The 24,348-nt window shown below is 40.9% G+C and overlaps 1 protein-coding gene across 1 annotated transcript; it reads left to right on the top strand.

Moving 5' to 3' along the window:
- Nucleotides 1–1,391: 1,391 nt before the first annotated feature.
- Nucleotides 1,392–9,998, top strand: LOC311494921 (synaptotagmin-1-like). The gene is made up of 7 exons (XM_084554198.1): nt 1,392–1,777; nt 5,557–5,685; nt 5,852–6,019; nt 6,544–6,711; nt 7,490–7,607; nt 7,943–8,076; nt 9,596–9,998. Exons 1-7 carry the CDS (start codon nt 1,550–1,552, stop codon nt 9,809–9,811), a joined length of 1,161 nt encoding a protein of 386 aa, XP_084410324.1. The 5' UTR covers nt 1,392–1,549; the 3' UTR covers nt 9,812–9,998.
- The last annotated feature ends 14,350 nt before the right edge of the window (nt 9,999–24,348 follow it).

Raw genomic sequence — 24,348 nt, 5'->3', positions numbered from 1 at the left:
TCAATTTTTTCAGAGCACGTTACGATATCGCAAAATGACCTTGTGTGTTTTCTTTTTACCTTCTGCATGTGAATGGGATAACAGCATTTTAATGCTACACATAGCACATCTGTACTGTGAAGGTAAAGCATCCAACTGAAGTAATGAGAAGAAGAGTTAAAGTTATGCTTGCAGACACTTGAATGTTTGTTAGATGACTTCTTTATGTGTCTGTTGTGATGTTGTACAAGTATAATTTATTTTGTTTCTTCTGGAATAAATCATTCTTAACTAACAGCATTGCAGATGTAAACAAACCGCTATGACTTTCGCTCACGTTAATGCGAATTGAGGGAGGAAATCTTGCAAAAAAAAGTAAAAAGTAAGAAATCGGTTTCAATTTCCTTGACCGTGTTTGCTGTCATGGCAGATTTTGGTTTTGCACCTTTTGAATATATAATCCCTCAAAAGCAGCAGCAGATTAGAGGTTTGCAACCTTCTGCTGAGCATAAACATGTTCAAAATCTTAACAGTTTTTAATGTTGCTTGTAACACAAGTTTAGATACCATAATATTCTATACCATTAACGTGGTCACTTTTTTTTTTTTTTTTACATACCCAGACCCCTTTGAAATGTGAACGCAAGTGATGTTAAATCAAACCAAAAATCCGATAACAGCTGTGCTTCTCAACCTTCTGAGCTACAGCCAACTTTATGCTTTTTTTAAGATGGAGTTTATTGGCTCTGCATGGTGTTTGATTTAGAACAGCTCTTTTGTAATATGATCCAACAAACCTTATTCATCCATTTCGGCCAGAATACATTGTTTCTTAGGATTGTTTTCTGGTAACTTAAATCATTGTTATAAACTTCGAACTGTCACATTTATTCATGAATTGTTTTTCAAATGTCTCCAAAAACATCAAAACTGGCTGAATGGCCCTTCGATGAGTAACCGCCAGTACCAGCCTGTGAATTGTGATGGTGTGGTGGCACACAGGTTCAATATAATGTGCAGATGGGAAGCAAATCGTTGGCGGTTCACTGACTCTCCTAATGACAGTGTTTTCCTGCTGTGTTTCAGGGACTGTGCGTGCAGCCTAAATGTCGAACTGGAACTTGTTAAAACGTCAGACAACGCCCATGGTCGCAGCTAAGCCAACGGGGGCCAGTGCCTTGACTGTGACTCCAGCCCCCGTCGCATTAGTCTCCGCTGACAACTCCACCGAGCCAGTCAACAAGAATGATGCCTTCGACGAGATCAAAAACAAGTTCCTGAATGAAATCGACAAGATCCCACGTGAGTGCCGGGCAAAAGCCCAAACCAGCTCCGATCAACCAACTTTTATTGATGTGACTTTAAGCAGTGATTTTGGAATTAGATTTTCACTTTTGCTGCAGGCATTGTCAGCCCCATAATGTCTTTATTCAGTATTGATCACTGGCTGCTCTTCCTAATGGCGGAGAAATCTAATTTTCACCCAATCTAATTGCTAACCTACCACCTTGTACTAAATGTATTTGGCCCAGGACTTGACGTGAAGTAGGCTAAATGATCGGCTGGTCAAATGTCAAAGTATTTTGCTTCTCTCTCTGAATGTGCCATCTCTACATTGGTCTGTATATCCTCCTCAGTGCCGTCCTGGGCCATCATTGCCATTGCCGTGGTCGCTGCTTTACTCATTCTAACATGCTGCTTCTGCATCATCAAGAAATGCTGTTGCAAGAAGAAGAAGAACAAGAAGGGCAAGAAGGGGAAGGGTGACATGGGGATGAAGAACATGAAAGGGGGAGAGGTATGTTCCACCGCGAGAGGTCATGTCAAGGCCGAGGGATTTTACACTGTATGTGAAGGCAGGCCAACCATAAATAACTTTAACATGCTTATAACCCTATTACCTAACTGCTGTGAGGATAATTTGATTCAGCTAATTTATCACATTTAACGTATTTTATTTAGAAATGTATTAGATTTTTGATGTCTAACCCAGTCAAGTGTATTCTCTGCAGGTGTTAATTACATTATTTATCCACCATGACTATTATTTATTTTATTTCTCTCTTCCTTTTTTTTTATGTATTTGTCATGACTGTTATTGTTGCTCTTTCTCTTGTGCTTTGGGATTTGAGTGGAAAATGACAGGACTCGTATCTATTCAAGCCCAAGCATTGTTTTTCTTACCACCATAAAAGAGTCATTATGAAAATTAGTAGTTAGCGCAAGCACTGTTGTTTAGGGCCTGTAATTATTATTTTTCACACACATGATTGATGATTTGACGAAGTACGATAAGAATACATCTAAAAGTGGAGTTATTTATAACGGCCCTGCTGCACGAGATATGATTGTGCTCATGAGGAGGCCTCTCTATCTGTCATTTTCCTCACTCCCCACAGTGTAGCTGACTGCATTTGCTGTGATTACACTTCTTTGGTGTCTGCTGTGAGTTCAATCTCTGCCTTTGTCTCTGCTCTCCTCCTTCCTGCTTTGTGTCTTATGTGTGCTCCGTGTATCTTGACTGTGGTGGACTTCTCTGCCTACGGTAGGTCTGATAGCACGCGGCGCCCCTCTCTGGCCGCTCTGAGTAAGCGCAGACCAGGGCAGGGGGGGGAGCGGTGGTGGTGTTGGGGGAGGGCTGGGCTTGGAGGGGTTGGATTGCAGTGATGATGATTATGAGTGCTATGGCTTCCTTAGTTTTTTGCAAGCTTAGGTGCTGCGGGTGCTTGAGGACTCTATGGGAGCGATTAAGCTGCTTCGCAAGATCCACTGAAACTGATATGCCGCACCAACTGCTATGTCTTGAATACCCAGAGATTGCAATTATTTTGGCAAAAAACAACAGAGCCAATATCTGTTTAAGTGTCCATGGTTTGAAATGAACATGAAACTCATCCTATGGTTGAGCCTTTGAATGACCGAGTGCACTGAGCAACTCACTAGAGATCACTAACATGCATGTGCAAGGGGTAAGCTGGATATTTGTCAAATAATAGCTAAATAAACTTTACCTAACTGCGAGCTTGGAGCGTGTTTCCACCGTGACAAGCCTCAACTGTGCAGCACGGCCAAAAACTGACGTCTTACAAGCGATCACTCTTCAGATTTACATTGACCCGGGTATGAAAATCACACGCTGTACCCCGGATGTGCAAACACGCTCCAAGTTCCACGGCAGATAAAGCTGTTTGTATCAATTGACAAAGACCAGCATATTCCCTTGCAGTAGGTACCATTGAATGGCCACAACTTGACTTGAGAGTAACTTTCCTGGATGACCCATGCTGCTGACATACTAGGGTGACAGTCATTGATGCCCTCTTTCTCCCTCCTGAAGCACTTGGGTCTCACTGAAGAGAAATGGTGGGCCAAAATGTTTGCCCACGTTTGCTGTCAACTACAGAGGCCTGATTTCAGTCGATCCAAAGCTGAGGCTACAATCAGCTCTTTAATTCTATTTAATAATTTAAGCTCAGTAGTGAGCTTGCATTTTGTGACATGGAGTTGACCAAAGGGCATTCATTCAGACACACCATGTCTTTATCTTTGAACCCCCACTGGAAGTTTGAGAAGAACTGGAAATTCTCAATGTAGCATGATCCCTTCATGGATGTGCACATATCACACAGAAACATCTGAGCCCAGAAGTAAACAACAACAAACTTTAGCCTCTCTTCAGAAATCATAAGATAATCCATTTACATTTGCCATCAGAAATATACTCGGATCCTGCATTGTGTGGCCTGGCATGCTCGAATGAAAAGCATTTACCGCAATAGACGTAGAGAATGCCACATTAAAGGATACTGTGTAAGTGTGTGTGTGTGTGTGTGTGTGTGTGTGTGTGTGTGTGCGTGTGGAAAAGAAAGAGCGGGAGAGAGTTTTTAAGCATGCATGAGAGTCTGCATGTAAACAAGTGTGCGTACGGTGGGGGTGTGATGGTGTGTGTATTACCTGTGTGTGCGTGTATGCCCTGTTCCTCTTCCAGCTCATCAGTGAGTGGCTGGACGCGCCTGTCTTACGAAGACGTCAGTGTTTGTTCAAGAAGACAGCCGTAGGAAAAGTAGTCCGTGCTGAGATATAGTCCAACATCTTACAGTAGACGAAAGTTTACTTTAATATTCAGCGCAAATTGCTCTCACTCGATTAGTCTCTCGACCGACTCTGAAGAGATGAAACACACTGAGTGTGCTGTAAAGGCAAGATAAACGATAACGCAAAGATTTCATTTATCTCCTCCATTGTGTCCTGATTATTTCAGGAGCAGTTAAGTGTCAGTGATCTGCTGATATTTGTTCCGGCATATGATCGAGAGGCACAATAACTCGCGCGAACATGGAAAATCTGGACTTTGTTTGGAGTTAATTGTTAAATCTTTCTGCAATTCACTTATTCAGATCAGCCAGCACAAAAGCCTATCAACAGTACAAGAGTAAACACATTAATGAGACTTTGGGATGTCAGGAGGAGATAAACAGCAGACATTAATATAGTCTGGCTTGTGGTAAAGCTGTTTGTGAGACTGCTTACATTATCAGGTAACAGCGTATGAGCGTTATCAGACAAATTCCATCTGCAGTTTTAGCGAGGTTGAGAGCTTTTCAAGTAAAGTGTCAGGATTCACTGCGTCAGTGGTTTGATCAAATCACATCTCGTAGCTCTGTCCTTCAGTTCCTCTCAGTAAGGACGCGCGGCTTCGACTGGAAGTACTATACAAGGAGTGGACAAAATAACAAGGACGCCAAACACTGTAGTGTAATGTGGTAGCTCTGTAATAAAGTGTTGACTTCAAATATCCCATAATATTATTTGGTCTAGTTACCCTGACTCATCTTTGCTGATCCTGCCCTTCTCTGTGTGGGACATTTTTAGACTTTTTAACAACCTAACATGACTCATTTGGGATGAGTCGTATTTGTGTAGCTGCCCGTGTGGCCGCAGTGCAGTTCCTTTCCTGCTACCTTTGTGTTGTTTTGTCCACTCCCTGTAATATCACTATTACTGGCAACTACACAAGTGATTCAGATTTATTTGGCGCGTCAAAATTGTCACTTTCACAAGTGAGAAAGAGAACTTCCAGAGGTTTTGCAACGCTATTGTAGAAGATTGCACTGTAATGTCAGGTGTTCCTATTTTTCTGTCCACTCCCTGTATATTGATTGTTTTTTATTCTGTTGTTTCTCTCTTTGATCTCCCTCTTTTTCTGTGTCTCTGCATCCTTGCCACAATAACATAAGGGTTCTATTGAAATGGCATTTCTAAAACATTTTACAGTTGAGGAGAAATTCCCTGTCTCGTAGTTTAGCAGATTTACAGCGTCCCTGTAATATTCACACATACAAAAAAGAAAACAGCAAATGGTGTCACCCAAGAAATAGTGAAATCAAGTCAGGTTGCAACCGTGGTCATCGATGAACAGATTGCACTAGTACACTGGGGTAAGTGGCAGGTAGGTGCTGTGACTAACCCGATTGCTGGGACCCCAGGTTTGGTGTTCAGCACAGCTGCCACCGCAGGGGCGTCTGCTCACTGCTGTTTCTGCTGCCTGTCCCCCTTCTGTCACTGCAGAAACCACAGGATGATGATGATGAAGAAGATGATGTGGAACCTGGGCTCACTGGAGACGAGAAAGAGGAAGAGGTCAAGGAGAAGGAAAAGCTCGGAAAGCTGCAGTACTCCATCGATTATGACTTCCAGGAGAACAAGGCAAGTCCTTGAGAAGATTAGTTTGCAGTTTGGTTCAGGATTAAGAGTCAAAGCTAAACCGGGAACGTTCAGCAGCAGTTTGTTTTTGGTATTTCACCTGGACTGGTATTTCTTTATGGATTGTTAACATTCATTGTCGAGAATCTCATCACTCCTTATTTTCCAGCTGGCTGTCGGAATCCTGCAAGCAGCTGATCTCCTCTCCATGGACAGCGGTGGCACCTCTGACCCCTACGTCAAGGTCTTCGTCCTCCCTGACAAAAAGAAAAAGTTTGACACAAAGGTTCACAAGAAAACACTCAATCCTGTCTTCAATGAGAGCTTTACCTTCAAGGTAAGCTTAAAAAAAGACATGATCACCTTTTACTTATTACTTATTAAAACGCATACGTCAAGATATTTGATGTGTAGACAGGTCCTGTTAAAGGTGTCCTCCTCCTCCTGTTCTCCTCTTTCTTGCAGGGCTTAGCAGGTACTTAGTTTCTGATTTCTTTTACTCTAACACCTCTGGCCAGCAGTGATAAAAAGCAGAAGACGTATTGAAGGTGTCTGACAAGGAGAGGGTGATAGAGAATCAAATTAAAGGAGAGGGCCACCTCTGGTGCACCTCGCCTGCTGACACAGCTCTATAAAAACAATTCAAACAGCTTTACCTCGTCAAAGGGAGGCAGCTGTGCTGAAGCAGCATGTTACGAAGCCAGGCGATTCTGAGCTCCAGTTCAAAGTCACGGCCAATAATATCTGGCCTGGCTGATTTTACACGTATTTTGTCATAAACTGACACAAATGTGCGATTTGTGGTACGATTTGTTCGAAACGACACGAGTGAGTAAAACTGGACTGGCTGCTGTGTTTCAGATACCATTCCAAGAGATGGGAGGGAAGACTCTGGTAATGTCCGTGTATGACTTTGATCGCTTCTCCAAACACGATGTCATTGGAGAGATTAAAATACCCATGAACACCCTTGACCTGGCAAAGCCAATTGAGGAGTGGAAAGACCTGGACAGCGCAGATCAAGAGGAGGTAAGGAGTGTTATTACGTTTACAGCACAGCCAAAAAAAGTCCTGAAAAACCTGCAGTCGTTCTTAATATGTTTTATATTAACAGGTTTTACAATAGATTTCAGAATATACAACATATTGGCCAAAAATTTGGGGGGGTAAAATGAACTTGTAATAAAAATGTCACAAGGTATTTTTTATTTAGCCGTCAGCATAAGGGCATAGAATAATTCAGGTGACAACAGTGAATGCATATGTGTATGCATAAAGTGTATACAGAGCGTGTACGGTATAGATGCACAGACTGAAAGGCAATTATAAGAAAGACCTTGAATAAGAATGACTCGTAACCAGAAAATACTGTTTTCTCCAAACCAGAGATTCTCGCCGAGGTCATTCAAGAGCAGAAGTGTCCTGCTAGAAAATATAGTAGAGACCCTTTTTTCCATATGACCTAAACATATCTATTGTTTTTCTTCTGCACTTTCTTGCTATGTATCAGCTGACTAGTCTGTCCCCAGAGCTATCTAAGAAGAAATAATCACTCTGCAGCAGATTTGGCTCTCACTCTCAGATATCTTATTCACTCTAAAAAGACCGACTATTAAAGAAATGATTCCTGCTGGTATTATAAAAGTAACAGCAGCAGGAATTATTGGTACTGACTGTGTATATTTACAGTATTACATAAGACACAGTGCATTTGAGTGATAGAGCCGAGAGAAGATTTAGTTTCTGCTTCAGATCTCCTTTAACTTTCTCCCCTCTTTACTCCTCCTCCTCCTCCTTTTCCTCGCAGCCAGAGAAGCTGGGTGACATTTGCATCTCCCTGCGTTACGTCCCCACTGCTGGCAAACTCACCATCTGTATTCTGGAGGCTAAGAACCTGAAGAAAATGGACGTGGGTGGACTGTCAGGTGGGCTGCTTTATATACACGGAACTGAGCATCAGATGATCACATTTACTCATCATTGTTTTGCATTTAATACTATTTTAGTGCATCTTTCTGGATAAAATGATGCTTGCAGCAATACTGCAGTGTATTACAGAGTGCCATCTGAGCACAGCCATTAGGTCGGTCCCGCTCTGCTCACGTGCTGACGCTGCAGTACCCACCATGCAGCAGCTCACACTCCTCCTGGCTTCAGCATTGGCCCCATCTGTTGGTGCATTACAGCACTGCGGCCCAAACATGCATGTGCAAGGTATTCTTATCAGCGTATCCCGTTTCTGCGCCGTTCCTCTTTTCAGATCCCTACGTGAAAATCAACTTGCTGCAGAACGGAAAGAGGCTGAAGAAGAAGAAGACGACAGTGAAGAAGAACACTTTGAATCCTTACTACAATGAGTCCTTCAGCTTTGAGATTCCTCTTGAGCAAATGCAGGTAAGGACATGGAGAGAATATTTTAAAATCCTTCAACATTTATCAGAGATGGGAAGAGTACCACAGTATCCAGGATACTCAGAAGCACTGTACTGCATAGAGTGCTAGTGTTAAGAAGGAATATTTCCAAGTAGAAATACTGATTTTTTTATAGTGAAAAGGCTAATATAATACTAGCTTCATATGTGGCCTCATACAGACTTGATCATTTATAATTATATGCACATGAAATGCAATAATATGCAAACCCGACTGTCTGCTTATAGCTATATATATATGATACTATTTCCAGTCTTCAGCTGATGGTAAGATATTTATACCAAGGAATATACGATTCTTCATCTTACATGTAAAGATAAATTAATGAGCGAAAAAAGCGTACCCTAGTTTTAAATACACTGGGGAGTTTTGTTACAACTTTGTTTACACTGGTATGACTTGGAGCTAATGTTGTGTAATGATGATATACTGTAGATGAGCTAATACCGAGAAGGCTCGCTGACGTTTACCTCCTTTTGCTATTCTCAGCATAATTAAGCCTTTTTTAAGCAATGGTTTGACATATTGGTGACTCACTCACCTCCCTGCCAAGTGTTAGATATGCATTTGGCTACTGAAAACAGCTTCTTAACTTAACTTAGTGTGAAGCCATGCAGTTATGTCATCACAATGAGGTTGCCAGGCAACCAGGTGAGCCTCCAAGAGACATCACATTTTTACATTGATTAAAAACATTTGGATCATTAAGCTAAGAACTAAAAATGGTCTAAGATCAAGAGTCTTCTACAATCAAGAGAGATCGAGACTTCTACCTTATCAGTGCCTGCGCCGATCCGCCATAACATTGTGACCACTGACAGGAGAAGTAAATAACATTGACCATCTTGTGACAATGCAATGTTCTGCTGGGAAATGTTTGGACCTGGCATTCGTGTGGATGTTACTTAGACATGTATTACCCACCTAGACCAGACCAGGAACCCCCCAGCCTATCACAGACACACACAAAAAACGGTTTAGGAACAACTCAGAAAAACATGAAAAACAGCACAAGGTGTTGACCTGGCCTCAAAATTCACTAGACCCCAAACTGATCAAGTATCTGTGGGATGATCCGCAGAGGCCCCTCCCCTCAACCCATAGGACCCAAAGGACCCAAAGGACCCAAAGGCCCCCATAACTACACAATATTAGGCAGGTGGTCATAATAACAGGATAAGTTCAGTTAGTACGCCACATAATGCTGAAGTGTTCTCCAGTTCTTCCTGAGTTTTTGGCTCTATGATGTGGAAAAACGTTGTCTTTGAAGGATACTGATAAGTGTGAGCGTGGATGTGCTTAAGTTGTCAATAAGCCTTATCTGAACCCTGATGAATCCAGCTTGTATGGAGAAATGTTGCATGTGATCATCTCTATTTTTCTAACCACTGCTAACATTTGGCACAATGCAGCACTCACTGCAAGTTTTATACCACAATTCTCGGAACATTATTGTAACCCTTTCTCCATGTTTTCCCAGAAAATCCAAGCTGTGATCACAGTGCTGGATTACGACAAGATTGGCAAGAACGATGCCATTGGGAAGATCTTGGTGGGAAGCAAGTCCACGGGGGCCGGGCTGAAACACTGGTCCGACATGCTGGCCAACCCCCGCCGCCCCATCGCCCAGTGGCATCCACTGCAGCCAGAGGAAGAGGTGGATGCCGCCCTCGCAGCCCTGAACGCCAAGAAGTAAACTCCCACCACCTCCACACCTTCCAACCCATGCATTCCCCACCATTTCCCACATATCAGTGTATATTCCAGAAGAACACCCCAACTGTACATCTCCCCCCCTCCACCACTTCCCTCTCCTACCGCCACCTTTGAAAAAGATCCATAGATACCATTCAACATGATGGGAAACAATACTTTAGAAAAAAAAAAGCATCATGTTATATGAAATCATGTCATAGAAAAAAAAATGAAGTTACAGGATGGACAGATACTCCGTTGATTTCCTTTAGATCTATTTTTGTATTGGGGTTGTGGTTCCATTAATAAGAATACAGAGTAGACTATGTAGAAGAGTAAGAGTGCTGTATGGGAATGTGGTGATAGAGGGGATAAAAACATACACATTCATATTGTACTTCTCACCCCGTCCCTTTAGTGACACAGTTTGCTTAGAATAGCGCTTAATAATAAAATGCTTTATACTGCCATATGATAGAGAAATAACACAAGCAGGTCCATTCCTTAGGTGTATTGTGCACCATGTTCCAACACCTGCCAGTTATCATACTAGATGATTCTGTTGGTTTGAAGTACATTCCTAGAGTTGGGTAGCAAAGTAGGGATAGGGCACATATCCAGTTACCCACAAACACACTGCCTTTTTTTGATTGGTTAACGTTCCGCCCATCGTCTCAGGAAAACTGAGAGGAAACTGAAGCTCCATGCCTTTTTTTTCTAAACGGGTCGTTATTATTCAAATACACCACTGGATGCGAAAGAAGCGTTGGATTCAGACGCCGGGTCTTTCGGTGACCTAAGGCTCGCGTAATGTTCCGTGAAATGGTGCGTCAGGTGTGAGAGAGAGAGCGAGAGAGAGAGAGAGAAAAATGGATTTTCAATTTAAAAAAAAGTAAAAAAAAAAAAAAGGGTATTTGTGTATTTTTGACTGTCATCTCAACAACAAAAAGTGTGGAAATATCAGAGCGGGTACAACACAGACTGATCCCTACCGCCAATGACATGATATTTACAAGGCGTCGATTACTGCCTGCTTCCACCTCCACTCCCAACGCCTCTGATTCTGTATCTCACTTGTTCAGTGCTACTGCCATTAGTCATGGACTTGACACAAGGGTTTTACTTCAAAGGAATCCCTATAACCGTCTTACAGTCATAAAGGAGACAAGCCTTCCAAGTAACAAAATAAGCAATTTTCAACTACCAGGGACGCCTTCCAGTTAACGGTGTTGTTCTCTTCATTTCTATTTTTTCTATCTCTTCTTTTCCTTTTATTTATTCACTTGTATTTTTTTTTATTTAATGCTTTTATTCCTTGAGCACTTTAAATCAAAATATTATGTTTAAGTACACTCAGAAACCAGAGCTTTAATTATTTGTGTTAGGATCAATTGCTGTTTTTTTTTTTTTTTTTGTTTTTTTAAAGAGCAAAGAGTCGTTGTTCTTGTTGTTTTGGCCTCAGCTTTTTGTGTATGCGTTTTAATTGCTTGGATATTACATTTCTCACCTGATTGCAAGGATGTGGTCTGGAAGAAGGTACTGATCCATGTGTATTTTATACACAGCTTACCAAACTGTCGAATTTAATTGCACTAATGGGTGTTATTCTGTTCTGTGGTAATTTGACACTTTGATCTGTGTAGTTATTTTTGTTTATTTATTTTTTTTTTTTGTGATAAAATGTTGTGAGATTGAATTTTTACTGCAGCACATGTGGCATGCCAGACAGGTCTCCTCATATATAAACACGTTTCAGTCCAATGCTACTCCCTGGCTCCTTCACAGAATGTATTCGGATCGGTATAGAGAGCTGAAGCTGCGCCTACGCTAACCTCTATTATACTAGCTTCTGTAACTGAATTCAAATTGATTACAAAAGTTCCTAAAAGTACCTGAAACATTAAGGATTTTAAAAATGGTTTTAGAGACACATCTAAGCTAGCTACAACCTTCGACATGCTCGTAGACTCACTGAGCTGTGACGTTTAGCCCATAAATGTCTAGGACTTATAGGTAAGAGCTTAATGTTCCTAAAAATGTAAATATTGAATAAACAACAATAGCCCTGTTTCCACCACAGGAACTTTCTCTAGAACCAGGAACCTTTGTAGGAACTTGGAGAATTTCCACTGCCGGAACTTTCTATAGGGACTAGCCACCTTTATAGGTACTACTGCTAGGACAAGGGTGTAAATTAACTTCCAGAAAGTGTCTGCTAGTCTCTTTTTCAGCATTGAATGACCCCATTTGAAAAGGAGTAAATCAACAGCAGAATCCTGCCCATGCTAACTGCCGTTGCAGTGTCGCACAATTAATAGCGCCTTCTGTTTTACTGCCACCTACTGGCCTGGAGTGGAGGGAGTGGAGGATGTTCATAGCACAAAAATGAAGTGTTTAAAAACAGAGAACACCAAAAGTCTAAAGAAAAAAGGAAAACGGTTCCTGGGACTAAAAGTTACGTACGTTACGTAGAAAAGTGGCTTTTCTTTCCCACTGATATTTGTAGGACTTTTAATGCAGTTTTCCTTTATTAACCCAGAAGTTTCGGGTTTACTTCGGCTCTCTATATTTGTAAATTCAAATTCTGTTGAAGAGAAATTTGCAGGATAAAATGTTGTTTGACCAAACTCATCCGTCCTGAATAAATTGGCAAAGACTTACTCGTTAGTTAAAGTTCTGATGTGCGTTGAGTGTGGACCCCGGTGTACCTCCTTGCTGGTCAAGCTATTAATTCAAATCAGTCCTGTCTGAGAGCTCCAACAGCAAAAACTACCCATTGACTGTGTGTGTGTGTCACAGTCAAGCTTTTAGACATCCACACAGCTTTTTGGGGGAATTTAATGAATGTTGGCTCTTGTATCTTTCTCTCTGCTGGACTTTTTGTTTTTTCTAACCATCGTAGACCAGATTTTTGTTCGTCATCTCGTGCCATTTTTATTTTTTTTATTCAGTTGACAAAGCAACACTAAAGAAAAGGCAACATGGAAGCAATCAAGCAACCCATTGGTGTGTAGTTTTGCCTATATACATAGTTCATACACGGTGATACTGCATGTTTATACAAACTACTGTACATAAGAGCATGTTTTAGAGACAAAGCAAAAATATCTCGTGTACGTAAATGGGTGTCATTTGTCATTTTAATAACACAACGAAGGGAAAAAAAAGATGCACTGTATATTTTCTAAATGAATCAAATGTGTATTTATTTTCCATGAGGGTCATTGGAGAGAATGTCATACAAATATTAGAGTACTATTACTAATAAGAACCTTTCCACGCCTGAAATTCTTAAGCAAGTGTGTCGTCCAGTACCGTGTGTGAGTTCATGTAGGATGAAAATGTAGCCGCATGCTTGCTATCTAATTCCTTGTGATCTAAATTATTTTTTATTTGATACCATTTATGTGCCATTAATTTCGTTTCAGCACTTATCTGAGGTTACTTTATTGCTGTTGCTTTTTTTTTAAACAAAAAGAAAAAAGAGAAATTTTTAACTTTTAATGTTTTGGATAAGGGATCTCCAAGTCTGTAAGGACTATTTTCTAATACCAGATTTGAGACTGTGTTATTCTGAAAATGACTGAACAGTTATATGGTCTGTAGGTGGATTGTAGGTGTTTGTGCCAGTGCTGACCCAGGATGGAATATGTTGGATCATATCTTTATATAAAAACGCATTTCCAGGGGCCAAAATATGAATAATCCAATTCCAGTGAACACAGATGACTTGGAATCCCTTCTTCTCTCTGTCTTTACTTGGAGGTTTTTATTTATCTCTTCTATTTAAATGACCTGAAACACTTCACTCTCGGCTGTGTCTCTTTTACTGTGTTTTCTGATTATACAATATGTGTATACGTGTATACAAGATAAATGAATAAGATAAAACTAAAGCCATAAAACTCAAGCACTAACTCTTTAGAGCTCAGCTGAGTAGCTAGAGTTTATTTATGAAAAAAAAAAAATCCAAAATGTCTTCATTTTCCTTGGCCAGTGTTTCTCTTTTACATTCCTTTCAAAGGGTCTTTTTTCATCAAGAGGGCAAAATCCATTTTACTGTATATGTGAGAACAGTTGTGAGTTTAGTAGAGTGAGTGTGTCTTTTTCTACTTTCAGAGCTGTTGATGTCCTTGTTTCATAGACGTAGCTAATTTTACAGTATTGTGATTAGTAATGTATATGCCTCGTTTTGATAGTATAAATAATAGACATAAGATCACAATAGGTTCTCAGTAATATTGCTAAAATTACACACACACACACACACACACTCATATATATACATATATATCTCTATATATGTGTCTTTGTATATATGTATATATGAGAGTGTGTTCTATTCTTGGGCTGAGTGCAATTTATGAACCAAACTGGGCCACTCTTTGAGTTTCTCTTCTTCCAGTTTAGCAGAAGAATGTACTAGTGACTACATATACAATCAATAACACACTCCTGGTAGTTTGTGGCTCAGACATTTATTTATTTATTTATTTATTTTTAGCAAACTGCTCAAGCAACAAATGTTAAAGTGAAAAGAGAGAAACTTAAAACAGTGGAACCCAAGTTTTAAGCCTGAATCCCTCCCATAGAACTATGCATCTGATTTTTACACAGGCGCACAGGCCTGTATTTGTTTTATGTCATGCACATGAAATAGAATTAAAGAAATTGTTCCAAGTTTTGCAAAATATGTGAATTTGCTTCAGTGCCAAGATCTAGATGAGACTTTGTATTTAGCGCGCATCCGTATGCTAAATATACAGCTGGAGCCAAGAGATATCTGGCTTAGCGTAGCATGAAGACTGGAAAACGGGGAGAAAGCGCTAGCTTGACTAGCTTTTCTGTCCAACTGTAAAAAACGCTCCACCTACCAGCACCTCTAAAATCTAAATCCACCATGACAAGATTGGAAGTCAAAGTTGTCCCGTTTCTATTTTGACTTTAAACAGTTTTATATCATATGATAACTGGTGAGCTTTAGGGGTACTCGCAGGTATATTTTTTTTCACAGTTTACCATTGTTTTCCACTCTTTGTGCTTATATAACAGACAAAGGGGCGATACGAAACTCATTTAATTCTTGGCAAGCAAGCGAATGAGCAACTTTTCCAAAGCGTCGAACCTTTCCTTTAAGTTCACCTCAGTCTCACCAAATTTTCTCCGAACTGCCTCACCTCCACTGGCAACAATCTCCAATGTGTTGCGCTGATGCTGCACATTGTCTAATGCAATATTATATTTCTTCGCTGTCCCATTAATGCTATTGACTGTGACCAAATGATGCACTGAGACTGAATTTTAAATACAGGATTTCAGTGCGTTTCAAAAATACTGCCAGCACCTGATCGCAGTTGCCTTCACTCGTCACCACCTCTGTCACGTTCAGAATACGCCAGGTGATGTGAAGGCAAGTGTGATGACGGGTGACCTTATAGCACATTCAAGAGATATTTATTTTCCTTTTCTGTTTCCTGCTCGGGTCGCATGACCACCGGACAAGTTCTATGGGGGACAGAGACTGGGAGCTGCGTGTGATTGTGTATGTGGGATAAGAAGAAGAAGAAGAAGAAGAAGTGTAGGCCCTTTATCAGACATGGTGCAACAGCACAGCACTGGATTACACAATATACAGTACAGGTCTGCATGCGTGGGACTCATTACTCATCCTTAAATGTACATCTCCGTGTGTATGACTGTAATACTCAAACAACAACCTTAGTTGTGGTTTAAATATGCGGATTCATCTCTTCTGTTGATGGCTGTGTAGATGTATTGAACCTTATGCACAAGCGCATCTGAAACTGTGCAGAGACAGTTTTAGACAGTTTTTTTTTTTTTTTTGTTGTTGTTGTTTATTTTTTCTGTTTGACTGGGATTTAAAAAGGGAAACCATCCAAAGTTCAATAGATCATTTACCCCATCTTGTCAAAAATGCGTTGAGGAGCCTCTCAGCAGGTGAAGGCGCCACTTTGAAACACGTCTCCTCTATTGCTCGCTGTGTTTCTTCTTTGTATTCTTGTGCGTATGTGTAATCACTTCTTCTGTCGTTTTTCTTTTTTTTTTGTCGGTTAGTTTTTGTGATGTGTACCTCTAATGTAGAATGTAGGACTGTATTTGTCAGATATGTGTCGCCATACTCGTTCACATTTTCCGTTTGTGTCCTTTGTCTTGTTTATGCGTGACCAACTACGTACCATCAGTATCATTATGCTGAATAGGAAGCAGGCTCACTGATTTCCCCAATGAATCTGCTTTTGCTGAGTGTAAAGAATGCCGGCCTTCATGTTTACAACATGGACATACTGTATACTGCCAAACATGCAAGACCTTACCAAACTCCCCTCTTAGTAATCCACTTCTCATCCCTGGTGCAGCTGTATTCTCAAGACTCTATTCTTTCTTTCCTTTTGTCACCTCTTTACTCTCCATCCTCTTTTAAACCATCGGAGGACGGTCAGGTTGTGTCCTCTAGCTGTGTTTCTTCGTGTCTAGTGTCGTGGTGCGCGTGTTCATGTCAGTACTTGTGCCTACTGTGGATCGCATGCTTTAGCCCTTGACTGGACACAAACGTTGCTCACAAACTCCTCTTGACCCTTATGTGGACAAACGTTGGGGATCCTTATAAAGTTATCAAGGGAACCAAATAACAACTTATTACAAATTTATCATATGTGTTACCAGTTCTGTAAAAACAAATAGGAAATAAAGGCCTTTTAACTACCATGACTGCTTTGTGTTCAATATGCTGCTGCCTCTGATGCGTAATGTATTAAAGGCACAAAGAAACACATTCATCCTTTTGCACTTTAATAAGCAAAGTGAATAAACCAACGTGTGCATATCAGTTATAAGTTATCATTCAACACATTTCAAACCGTTCAGTATAACATTCTGCACAAGTCAATATATTTGCAGCAGCCACACATACTGTAGCTCATTCGTAGTTCTGAGTGAATCCATTGCTGGATGTGGCCAAACATAACACTAGTGTTGCAGCGTGCTAGCCCTGGTTGGACTCCAAAACCATCACATTGTTCAAGGAATACATGAAACACTGAGGACTTTGGTCAACTCACCAATCAGGTGAAGAGAAGACAGATACCAAAACCCTTCATGTCTCTGTCACACCCCACCCAGAGACTCTGCAGCTAAAGGGATTTCAATGCAGTTTTATTCATAAGTTATAATAAATCTATCTGCTTCTGGTTCATGGGGAACTGTTACAAACAACACAGTCTTTCATAGTTTTACTATTTCTCATGTAACTAAGGGATTTTTGATGTTGCTGATATTTTGTGGGTCCCAGCCTCAGTCAAGCAGCAACCATTATAACCACAACAGAAAAACTATTATCTTAATGACTCTCTGATTTATTACGGGGCTGTAGTATTAGATCGCATTAGCTGCTGCAAGGAGCACATAATAAACTGACAACAACCCTGTAAGTCAATTTGTTAAACAAATGCAAATAGGTTGAAATGTGAGTACTCACCACCTAATGAAAAGTGCTGGCTGTAGCTTATATATCAGTACTTTGGATTATGTACTTGGATATTTAGATATTTAGATAGATAGATACTTTATTAATCCCGAGGGAAATTCAAAAGTCACCTAAACTAAAGTAGTAGCACCCTAGACTTGTCCTTTTTGAATTGTACATTTAAGACCCCACAAAGGCTGGTATGACTAAAGCTTTAGAGAGAGATGACTCAATGATTTTGGTATTTGTACTTTCATCACCTGACGCAAAGAGACGGCCAACAAGTCAACCACCAACGCTCACTGCATTCCTAACAAAAACCGAGTAAACCAAGAATGAAGATGAAATCTAATAAATCCATAAATAAATAAATATATCTCTATGACAAAACATAAGGACATTTTCATTTGCACAGACTTCGAGTTTCACCTCTGTTCTGATGATTTAAAGATAAGCTACTGAATTAAAAAATAAAATAAGAACCTCTATGAAGGACACACAGACAAAAAAATAAAAAAAAAGAAGCAAGGCAACCCGAAAACACACAAAGGCGTGGCAATGTGGTAAAACTAAATCATGTTCTCATGGAGACTGCACTCCTCTGAATGTGACGCATTCTTCTATCCAGTACTCTGACATTCAGGTTTAATGTACTGTCTCTTTAAAATACTGAATATAGTAAGGACACTATCACTTGCGAGACAATAAAAAATCAAATAAGAACACACATATTTCTCAAATCCTAGCAAAAAGTAATATTCAAAATGCTACAAATTGGAGTGAAACCTTTTTCCAGTTGGAACTGTGGGTTTACCAAAGGCTTGTTGTGTGCAATTCATTATGTATCCATGGGCCCAAATACACTGGACCATAAGTTGCATAAGAAAACTGTAGAAAAACACACCCACGGGTTTCCAAAAAGAAGACTGGGGTTTACTGTCACGCTATAAAATCCACATTTAAGAGGCACTGAATTGTGGCCAGCAGGAACAGCTGAGTGACAAACCTGAGAAAGTTGTCAGTCAAGGCAAACACAACCCGAAACACGCATCTCATGAAGCGTCAATATCTTTGTCATGGAGAGAAAAATGTTCATACCTCGATGTGAAATGAGTTGCCCTAACTAAGCTAATGTAAAAATGAACGAGAGAAGATTTATGCCTCTCCTCAGAACAGTCTCAGTCAGTAAAGATAATATCAAAACACTTGCTATGTTTTGTTTTTTCGCAGTGCACAATGTAGCAGTGTGAAGTCTCAATGTGATGGTATAATATCAGGTACAGTATCTACATGCAAAACCCTGCAACTGGTTGAACTAGACCTTTGGAAACATCTGGTCCTATTTTGTACACGTGAACTAATCTATATATATATATATATATATATATATAAAAAAAAAAAAACACATATCTAGGAGAGACACTTGTAGTAACTCGTTCTGTGAAAGTAGACAGAAAGTAATTAACACTTCTCTTTGGATCTTCACAAGTTCCAGCGGGCATTATCAGGATCTATTTCCGAAAAATGCTCATCACCGTCGCAGAGAGGAGTCAAAACCTGGGACCTTGTGGATAATTAAACTGCCGCACTGGGGTTGGAGTATCCACAGACACAGAACAGCAGCTTCAGACATCTTTTCATTTGGACAGTTTGCTGATGACACGAATGAGGGCCCCGTTCTCATCCTTTAGCCTCTGGTTGTCTGACTTGAGCTCTGTTAAGATCTGGGGCGACAGAAGGACAGGAATGATATTAGAAAATCATTTTGATTGCAATTTAAATGGCTCCTGGATAAGTTATTAAAAGCTTCAGGCGATACAATGAAAATCCAGTAGGATAATGCACTGAAATATCTTCGACCACCACTAACAACAAGTGAACTACAAGTTCAGTTTCACTAAAGTTTGAGGCCAAGCAATGAGGACATGCTTTGCAGGACGCGATCATGCAGTGATGAGTGACGTCGACCGCTTGTTCTGAATGTGAAAAGTGACAGAGAAGTTAGAGCGAAAGAAACCAACTGAGAGAGGGTCAATTTCCCAAAATCTAGGTCATGTCTCTCGTGTGGAGCAAACGACTAAAAATAACCACCCTCTTTGTCAAAGTATTTCCCCTCTGCTGGTGACAAACAATAACCCTCTGCTCGAGCTAGGACACGGTGCTGCGACTGGTGTCTGCGCAAAGGCACATGGCATCAACATGTTCTTAACCTGTGGCAAATCACATGTTTGGAGGCTGTTTTCTGTCCTGTTTTCTCTGTCACGCTCCACAATAATCCGGTGTAGAAGTCCCACTGCAGTACCACAGCAATGTACAAATACAGTCAAAAAGGAATAGTCTGACACTTTGGCAATATGCAAGATGAATACGTTGACGCCTTCCCATGTCTTTACACTTGATATGAAGCTGTGGCTTGTTAGCGTAGCTTAGCAGAAAGACTGGAAACATAGGGAAACAGCTGGCTCTGTCTTTAAATAAACACATCTACCTACAAGTACCTCTAACACTCACTGCTTAACATGGTGTTTATTTAATCTGTTGTAGGCTGAGGTTTCAAGGGACAGTCACATGATGGGAGTTAGCTATTTCTTGGCCATAACAGAGACACTGAATTGAATATTTCATCGTCTCTTTTTTTCATCAAACCTTTGGAATGAAAGCAAGAAATGTATCACCCCTGAACTCTTTCAAATGAGTAAATAATATGTCATCCTCTTTAAAACATTTACTTGAATAATGAATCTAATGTCTTTCCATGAGAAGGCTTTAACAAACTGCAACCATCACCCAACTAGAGCCAGTCGCCTCCTCTTGCCTCGTTGCAGACGCTCGTCGCAGTGTCATGTCTGGCGCATAGGCATTTATCAATCGGCAAATCTGTGTGTCTGCCCAAAATGTTCTTTAAAGTAATATAATCACGGTTCATGAACAGAAATACACACTGACACTAAATCAGTTGTGTGCCTGTGCCCGTGTCTCACTCTGTGACACGTCTCTTGTTCATTTTTGAAAGCTAATGATCTCACACATTTCATTTCCAGAATGGCTATTTCCTTTGGAAAACAACTTTGCATTGATTACACAGCACATTGCACAGGACCTGCATATAGATGCGGAATCAACAGCTTCGGTAAATGATTTTATGTTTTATGATGCAGAGTCCTCTTAATGTAGTGTTTCTGTCATGTGAAACAGCATGCAGCATAAATGTACTGGAGCTATAAATACACTTCAAAGAAGGCTTTACGAGAACTGTTTTGGGGGGAGTAGAGTTGCCCTCTGATAAAGGAGATTGGGTTAAATGAAAAGACAGAGTGGAGAGAAGGATGCGTTGCAGAGTGGAGGGAGTGAGCATTGAGAGGGTGCAGGACCTGCCTGAGAGGAACACAGCAGAGGACGAGGGGGCTGTAGAGGCACCAGAAGGAAAGAGGAGTGTAGAAGTTATGTGGCTGAGGAAGGGGGGAGGAGGGGAGGAAAGGAGGGCAGATGGTCTCAGAGGATCAGAGGTCCTCCGTCTCCGGCATGGAGGCCGTCTCAGAGAGGCGGGTGAGGACACGCAGCATGGCTCTATTCTCAGCCAGGAGACGCTCGTTCACCCTCCGCAAGGCCTGGACCTGAGCCAGAGCGGGGAAAGCCTGCATAGAGGAGCAGAGAGATACAGAGAGGGGGGGCTGACAGAGAAAGCATGCGGGGAGGAGGCAGGCCATGTGCGAAGAGACTCACATCCAGTCATAGAGGCATGCACTCACACACCTACACAGGAAAGAACAGAGGGATTTATCAGAAAAATACTTGTACAAACAAATGCTTACACAACAGGGATATTCTGAAAGGAAAGAGCAAAGTAAGAAAGAAAGGGAAATGATTAAGCCAGTTCTCCTTGGGTGTGTGCTCATCCAAATTGGGCCTTATGTGGAGTTGTGCATAGCTTTACAAAAAGAGGGAATTAAAATTCATAGAAACTCACCAAACCCAACACTCTACTCTATTTCAGACTTTGCACAAGAGACTAAAAGTCAAAGGAATGGAAATGATTCATTCCCCTCCCTCTTCTTGGCCTGGCTGTTTGAGGTAAACCTCAGAGTGGTTGGGCTGAGACGTCTGTGGTTTGACGCGATTCCTGAAGTTAAGCCACGGAACCAAAACACACACAAGCGCACACACACACACATGGGGCACTTACAGTGTTTCAAGCCACCCAGGCTCAAGTTTGTGGAGGTGAATGTGGCCACAGATTATGTATAAAGAGGAAAACCAACCGCTTCCTATGACACCAAAAACATTTCTAAAGAGCAATTTGAAGCAGGCTGTGTTTGGGTCTTCATGCATGTAATGTTCTCTTGGTGTTGGAATAAAACGGTGCAGTTTCTGGAGAGGTGCCCTTGGCAACGGAGAAGAAAAGGACATAGTGAGGCGAGAATGCATAATGACCAGTATCCTTTATTACACTCTCTTAATTCTGAGCTCTTTGATATTAAATCAGATCTGACCACACTCTCGGGTTCTGCAGATAATTCTGCACACTTTCCACTCATTAAGTTTTACAATCTGTCAAGAATAATTCAGCTTTTCTGTAAGAAATGTAAGAAAGTAATCTCGCACTTTAGATATCGCCACAGTGGTGCAACTTGGAAAGGTAAAACTAGGACACACAGTGATACTGACATGAGACACCTGACAGTAGGGAGAGTGAAACACAGGGCTGCAGAGCCAGCGTTTGTAAAGCTGAGGAGTTTGTCCTTAACCCAAACTGCACCCCCTATAAACAGGAAAAGCAAGAGCAAACTGGAGATGAAGATGTGCTGGTGCGTGCCATGTATAAGCAAAGAGAGAAACAGCTTAATGCACTGTGACGCTTCTGCTCAGTGAGCATCACATCTGCATTTTGTGTATTTCTTAATCGCTACAAAACTGATTCCAGCTGTTGTTTGCTTGTAGAAGACAACACTGATACATCTTCAGGTCTCAGAGAGCTGCTGATATTTTCCCCATCCACTAGGTGGTGCAGTTTGGCACAAATCTGACTGAACAGCTCCCCCTTGTGGAAATCCTGGAGTTTGCTAAATGTGAACGAGCGATTGTGAGTGAGAACAAGCCAGTTTCCTGAGGTGCTTAGCATCTTGAAGAATAAAAACTAAGAGGTCTTGTGCCTGTGCTCTCTACTTTACTCTCTGACGTACTTCTGAAAGGATAATGAATCCACACGTGTAAACATGCCCCAGTTTCCGACGGAACAGAAACGTGTGACGTGACAGGCAGGTGTCAATCACTCTTCTAGATCATAGCAACCACTCACCATCCCCCCTCCCCTGAGACAGCGCGCTCTCAGGGCTGGTACCCACAGCGGAATCGCATTGGGGCGTCCTGCTGAGGGAACCATGACAACAAGGGGGTCAAACATCAGCTGCTGGCAGGACACGCTGTTCTGTGTTGGAATATCCTCGTCACTTCTAAATATATATCATATATTTCTTCAGACTGGAGCCACGGGTTTATTTTATGATTAATTTATCTTATTTGTTGTGGCTTGCACATACACTGCAGACTCCATCTTGTCAGGTCTGAGATCTCTCTGTAGCTGTGTCCTCTGTTTCTTTGTGGAGCAGAATGCACACAGAGCAGCACAGGAATGTCTCACAAAAGTAGGTCTTTTGCTCTTGGACGGGTTTTGGTATTCAGCTGGAACTAGGTCACAATGTTCACCCCAACAGTGGGATAAGTGGAGCAGGGGAGCAGCAGTGCAGACTCCTCCTCAGCCTGGCAGGAAGTGGACCAGCAGAACACTGTGGCTAATGAGCCTGAAGCATTAACCTTCCCTCTCCTTGACTCCAAATCCACCTGGCTAACCACAACCCTGGAGTGTGCTACATGTGTGCTCAGCACTGTAAAAACATTTTAGGTGTGCTTGATTTAGCATGAGTGAAATGGGCTCGGCTGGAGGTGTGTAACTTCAAGGGCTGTCAGTGTTATAATGGCATTTGGAGATCACAACTCTGAGATAAATAGAGCACAACTTGTGTCTGAGAAAAATATATATATCATTTAAATCCAGGGTGCATGGACTGACCTTTATTTCTTCCTCCATGTCTGACACTCTCTTCTGAAGAACCTGTTTTTCCTGTGAATACAGAGAAACAACTGAAACTAATATACTTTTATGGTCCCGCAGAAACCTAAAGAGGCAAAGGACTATAATTTGAAACAGGCAAGACAATTGGAGAAAATAAAAAGACATCTATCCATCAGTATCAGACACTCACCCTTTTCTCAGATTCATGTACTGTAGATCTTTCTGCTATCCTGTCCTGCCTCTAAATGACAGAGGGGTGATGTTATTGGGAGAAAATATCTACGGGATTCTAATTAACTTTGATTGTGATTACAGGAAAGTAATGCAAATAGCTTAATTTCCACACAAAAGAAAAAGGACGACGGTGAAACAGCGAGATATAAAATTACTGTTTAAGTTCTTTTGGTATTTGTCTCATAGTTTTTTGAAACGCGTTTGAGAGGTATACCTGGGTGACTTTGTCCAGCTGGGAACGTATCTTGGTTAACTCTTGTTTGCTGTCCTGCAACCTGGACTTCAGTTTCTCATTCTCATGCAAAGCATCTGCATACATCTGAAAGAAAAGAAAAGAAAACAAAAAAAGAAGAAGATTAAGAAATACATTTAAATTCTTGGTCTTTTAGTGTCAAAACCTTCATATTTTGATCATCAAATATCTAAATATGTTAACATTATTAAAGGTGAAAGTAAAAAAAACTAACAAAAAAAAAACACATATTATGTGCTACATATCCAAAAATAAACGTTTATAATTGTAATTAATTCAGCAATCCTTTGTGATGTAACAGGAAATTCAAACAGATTTTCTCAAAATTTTGGGATTTTACCTCCCATAATGCTTTGGTGGACGTAAACAGGAAGTACAGTGTCTTGGAGTATCTTGGCTACTTTGATGTAGCTTCGGACTTTATGGCAAGATATAAGGCAAATATGGCGACGTTATAAATATGCCGAATTAAACATTAAGAGTTCTTGTTCGCCGTTC

Source organism: Chelon labrosus, assembly GCF_963514085.1.
Source record: "Chelon labrosus genome assembly, chromosome: 10".
NCBI classification, from domain to species: Eukaryota; Metazoa; Chordata; class Actinopteri; order Mugiliformes; family Mugilidae; genus Chelon; species Chelon labrosus.
The sequence above is the reverse complement of the archived record's forward strand: the minus strand, read 5'-3'. Positions and strand labels throughout refer to the sequence as shown.